The sequence below is a fragment of the Neospora caninum genome, chromosome IX (assembly GCF_000208865.1).
Source record: "Neospora caninum Liverpool complete genome, chromosome IX".
NCBI classification, from domain to species: Eukaryota; Apicomplexa; class Conoidasida; order Eucoccidiorida; family Sarcocystidae; genus Neospora; species Neospora caninum.
In genome coordinates this window covers 4,099,911-4,105,608 of record NC_018390.1, presented here as the reverse complement: position 1 = coordinate 4,105,608, position 5,698 = coordinate 4,099,911, and the positions used below count along the sequence as shown (strand labels likewise).

General features: G+C 54.3%; 1 protein-coding gene across 1 annotated transcript; it reads right to left on the bottom strand.

Annotated features, from left to right (window-relative positions):
• NCLIV_043400 (proteasome subunit p58, related) lies at nt 1-5,698 on the bottom strand (the record flags this gene model as incomplete). The annotated part of the gene is made up of 11 exons (XM_003881256.1): nt 1-45; nt 388-480; nt 761-853; nt 1,059-1,184; nt 1,518-1,679; nt 1,868-1,981; nt 2,589-2,698; nt 3,072-3,141; nt 3,631-3,754; nt 4,445-4,746; nt 5,273-5,698. 11 exons carry the CDS (start codon nt 5,696-5,698, stop codon nt 1-3), a joined length of 1,665 nt encoding a protein of 554 aa, XP_003881305.1.

Below are 5,698 nucleotides of genomic sequence, written 5' to 3'. Positions count from 1 at the left end.
CTACAGCATGTCCGAGTCGTCATCATCCAACTCCTCATCCTCCACCTGCGCAGAAAGTCGCGAGACGAGCCCAGGCGACGCAAAAAGATAAAAAACCCTCCCGAAACAAAACACGGAGCGCATGTATACATCCTCGCCCTCATGAACAAACGCACCAGTCACACACGACACCACACAAATCCATGCAGATCGATACGCACAAACTGCTGCATCTGGAGACACATCCACACTTATCCCCATATATATATATATATATATATATATATATATACATGTAAGTGTGCATATAGGTGCGGGTATATATTTTGTGCACCGCAAGTCGACTGAAGAGGCTGAACGAGTTTTGCTTCTCTGGCGCCCATTTGCTTTCTGAACGTCCGCACTCACCCGCGCCATCTCCTCCTGCAGGGCTTTGCGCCGCTCATCGGCGTCGTCGTTGCCGCGTCCTTGAGTCTCCTCCGCCTCGGGATATTGCATCGCCTGGGTTGGGCCGAAAATCGGAAAGGATCACAGGAACGGCAACGGATACACACATGCTGGCACTGGGTTGCATGCACATATGTAGGTCTCGGTGCGAAGCCGCAATTCTAGACACAAACGCATGCACACGGACAGGAAAAACAGACTGGGCCACGCAGACGCGGCCGTCGGTGTCGGGCAGCGTGCAGAAGGTAAAGATTTGCCGCAGACAAGGCCCATGGGTTCGACAGCTCCGAAACGCTTTCCACCTCTTTTGTTTCGTCTCCTGTGAAGCACGAACCTTAACGGCGTCTGTGTGGAGCTGGAGACAGAAAGTGATGCGCTTGTTGAAGGCTTTTTGCGGCTCCGTCGACGAGTAGATTGCGACGCTCGCCTGGAGGGGAAAGAGGGGCAAAACGAGAAAAAATGCGCCACGAAGGATGTGTGTCTCTCTGGATTGAGAGCCCTGCGCTTCCATTACACTGCTTTGCGTGTGCATCGATCGCGGAAAGAGTTGAAAGCGTGGACTTTGAGATCTCGGCGTAAATCCGATGATGGGCTCCGGAGAAAGACACAAATCATCGCCTTCTGCTCCCCACCTTGGATTCAACATATTTTTTCTCGTGGTCAATCGTCGCTTCAATCACGCCGTCGAGGATCGCCTTCGCCACGATGTTCTCCGCAGAAGTTGCGCTGTCGAGCCCGAGTTTCTGCGCGACGTCTTCCTGCACCAAAAAGGCAAAACGCACATCCCGCTCCTTTGCTTTATCTCTCCCGTTTGCCTCTCTCCCTTTCCCTTTCTCTCTGACCTCCCCTCCAGTCTAAGGACGGCTAGTTCGCCGACCATCCGAGAAGTGACGAGAGGGACCGAGGCGCCAAGTTTCTCTCTCCCGTTTTCTCTTCGTTGGCGAGACTGCCTAGGCCGCCTTGGCGGCATGCGAAAAAGATTTGAAAAGCTTCTCTTCATCCTGCAGGTTCTTGGAGAAGGTGTTTTCGGACGAAGCGTTGAGAGCGCAGAGGCGCCAACTTCCTCTTGCGCACTAGAAAGTAGAGCTCACCAGCGAGATGCGAGAGTAGGAGAGAGAGATGAGACGCAGACCGGCGCGAATGACGTTGTGGTGAAGTCGCCGAATGAGGAAGAGCGTCCCGTCCTTAATGAATGCTTTCTCAAAGTCGGACATGACGCGCGCAAACGCATGCAAATCGCCGCTCCGCACTGCCTAAGAAAGAGAGAATTGAAACCACAAAAAATGGTATAGATTTGTCTATATATATAGTTCTTTGCTCCGCGCTCTGCACGTATGTCTAGGTTTATTCACGCGCCTGCATTCATGCCCACTTATTGACGCATGCTGCTGTGTCTGTACACCATCTACACAGAATGGTCGACTGCCGTTTCGCGCCTCACCAGCACAATGTGTTTGTACGGCAAGAGAGCGGCGCGCGTCTCTTTGCGGCTGAAGATAGCCCTCTCCGGGATGTCTCCCATCAACAGTTCTACGACGATCGCTTTCTTCAGCACCTGTGCGCAGACCGAAAAAGCGGAGAAAAACGAACTGCACGCGCCGCCAGGTCCGCTCCTGAGAGACTCGCCCACAATCGTCGGGGAAATGACGCCCGAATGAAGCGGTCCGTCTCTCTCAAAAGACGTACGGAGAGGCTCGAAACCCCCCAGGAGAGTGAGGGACACAGGCAACGGAGACAAAGAGACACACGCTTCCTCTTCTGCAATCCCTCCTCAGGTCATACTCGTTGCATGCTTCTACCAGAGAGGAACAGCGAGAGCGAAGAGAGAGAGAAGAGAGAACGAGAGAGAGGAGAGAAAACGGGAGAGAGGAGAGAAAACGAGAGAGAGGAGAGAGAACGGCAGCGCGCCCAAGTTGTCTCGTTTGTGTACCCTGCGTTTGCTGTTTGTGCTTCTTCGGGTGGTCGGACCACACACCCAAATGTCTTTGTTTGCCGGATCCAAGTGCGATTGTGCCTTTCATGTTTCTCGTGCGAAGCCGGCAGTGCGAGTTTCCCGCACATGCACAGATGCAAAGAAGAGAGAAGAAAGAGACAGGGTGCAAGGACACAGCCTTGTTCGGGACTAACTCCCTTATATATGGTTGCAGAGATTGTTCCCTCACCGCTAAGCGGAAGCCGGCAGCGACGCGCGGCTGCTGAGGGGCCTTGCGGAGAGCCATTTGGAGCTTGGCGAAGGCCGCACTATATTCGAGGCGCACAGCCTGAATAGATCCTGGAAAAATGAAAAGGTGGAAGAGGCAGAAAAAAGGCATGGAGAAAACGAGGACGGCGAGAAGCAAAGGCCGTGCGGAAAAAACGTTCTCTCGTGCTCGCTTTCTCAATGAGCAACGGAGACCGAAGAGACCGAAGCGGCGTGGTGCAAGGAAGATGAGAACCCGCCAACTGAGAGAAGACGCGCGCGAATCACTCCGCTTTCCCGCCGCTTCTTCTCCGTCCGACGCGACGTAAGAACCCAGGGCTAGGATCACTTCAAAACTCCGTTCCTCCTTTATCGCGACTGAGAAAATCTGAAAACACGCGAGGCGCGCTTTGAAGGAGTTTTCGCCGTCTCTCACGGCTTCCGCTAAGCCACGAACAAATCTCACCCAGGTAGTACAGGTGGCGAGCCTGCTGCGCGTTCGAGCGGAGATTCTCGGGGAAGCATGCCTTGGAATTCTACGCAGAGAAGACAAAGGCGCGAGAAAACAAAGTAGAGAAGCCGAAGCAACGACGACCGCCAGCCCCGATTTGGCGTTTCCTCCAAGCACGCCACAGAGTGAAACAAAAAGAACGACGCGAGAAAAACCTTCCCGCAATCGTCAACAGGCACGCATCCACAGGCATCCACGCAACTGTCTGCAAAACTTGGCGACTGTACGCATCCATGCATCCCACCCAATGGTGCAGGCAGTCACCAGAACCCGGAACGGCGTTGGCGACGCAGCCGACTTCAGATGTATGTCCAGAGGAACGCATTCGTTGCACGCGGCCAGAGACACAGCGCGCGAGCCCGCGACAGGAGACAGAAGCGCTCTGCACGAGCATGGAATATCGGAACAGAAAGCGAGATATGGAGAGGCAAATCGGAAACGGGGAGCCGTCCGGGATTCCCCAAGTTCCGAGACCCCGCTCCAAAAGCGTCAGGAGAAAAAGGGAGGCACTTACGAGTTTCAGAGCGAGTTCGTACTGGTTGCAGGAAATGTAATTTCGGAGTAGAAGATTCAACACCGTCGCTTGAGACATGGTGTCGTGCTGGACACTTGCGACCGTGTATGCAGAGAGAAGTTTTCTGCAAACCCACGAGAGATCCACGCCATGCCCACTCTCTCTTCGCTGGCGACAGACCTCACTGTCGGGACAAACTGCCACCGTTTCTCTTTTTCCCTCGCAGAGACACGAAGCCGAAGCGTCTACGGCTCGTCCTTTGCGACTCTCTGAACACGATTCAGAGAAACGGCGGCCGACGCTTAGGTAGACGTACATATGCAAATGCAGAGACATAGAGATACAGACAGATCGACAACGATCGGGAGAACAGATCTCTACAGAGAATCCAACTTAAATGTGTTAGTGTATTTATGCAGAGATCGACAGATACAGCTGAAGACAGCTACACAGATGTCGGTGGAAACGTGTCTACGTAAACATACACAGGTAGATGCGTGAACTGGTCAGCATTTTGAACGGCTTCCGGCTTCAGAGACTCTCTCGCAGAAGAGCAGTGGACAGCCGAAAACACATCAGCGAATCAACAGAATCTGTTTATCCAAAACGCCCCCATTTAAAGCCCCACATGTGGCAGCCGTATATGCCTATCCAATAACACCTAGGACTACCTCCTCCATGCATATATATATATATATATAGATAGATATATGGATAGATATATTTATATATAAATATGTATCTCTGCATTTCTCTTTGTCTCCTTATGTGGAAAGGTGTGTCTGTGTGAAGTTTCGGGGAACTTTTTACTTACGCTCGGACGGTTTGGTTGAGGGACTGGCTGAGCTCTCGCGCCCTGTACCAGTAGAAGATGCATTTTGCGCCAATGAAGTCGAGGCGTTTTCTTCTTCGGGGCAAGTCGGGCGAAGCGGAGGGCGGCTCGTCCACGCCCGTCGATCCCAGAAGGCGGTCAACCAACCGGTCTCCGAAGTCCACCGCGGGGGCGTAGCGGCGCGAGTCGATCAGGCGCACGAGGAGCAAGAGCGCCAGGAGCGTCTCCACCTCGCTCGAGCAGAAGGCGAACTCCCGAGCAGCGAGAGGGAAAGGCGCGGCCGGCTGCAAAGAACAGAGCGGAGAGCGAGAGACGGAAGCACGAAACGCGTGAAGAGAGAAAAAACAACTGGAAGAGAGGACGACAGGGATGAAGAACAAGAGAACAAACGAGGCCGCAAAAGAGAGAGAACACGAGGGAGAGAAAAAGAAAACAAGAGAGAGAAGACAGGAGAGAGAACACAGGAGACCGAAAGAGGACCAGATAACGAACAAGGGAGAGAGAGACCACGAGAGAAAGCGCGAGGGCTAACAAGGGAGAGAACAAGAGAGGGAGCAGAGAGGAGAGACGACAGAATAAGAAAGAGAACACGAGAGAGAGGACAACAGAACGGCAGCAGGAGAGAGAACAGGAGAACAAGAGTGCAGAAAGAAGAAGATGCAGTGTTTGCATCGGAAGGGTTGCCTGTCTGTGCCATTCTCGGCACAGGCCCAGGGGTGTCCGTCTTGGCCCTCCACTTGCTTTTTGAGCGGCGCTGCAAAGGAACCTAAAGGGGGCTGGGCGCATGCACGCCTTTTCCCGCGTTTGTACCGTTTCATCGACGTCCATCGCCTGGCTGCGTTCCTCGGAGACGGAGGCCTCGAGGGCGTCCTTCATGGCCTTCCAGAAGGCGAGCGTCGCCTCGTCTTGTCTCGCAGGTGGTGCATCGGAGCTCTTTGGGGGCGAGCCTGGGGCAGCTTTGTCAGCGTCTGGACTCGCAGGCGAGGAGAGGTCGGCGTCCCAGAGGAGACGCGAAGAGACGAGGAGCAAAATCTGCGGACTGCAGGCGGTGCGGAGCGTCTTGAATTGCCGAAACATGCGCGTGATCGGCCGGTCGTCTTGCTGCTCAACGCCCTGGCGTAGCTGCTCGAGGGCGAGGCAGAGACTCAGCAGCGGGGAAGGCGCCGGAGACTTCTTCTCCGAGGAAGGTGCGTTCTCGCCTCGCGAAGCGGGCGCAGTCGCGGCGTCCTTCGCCAT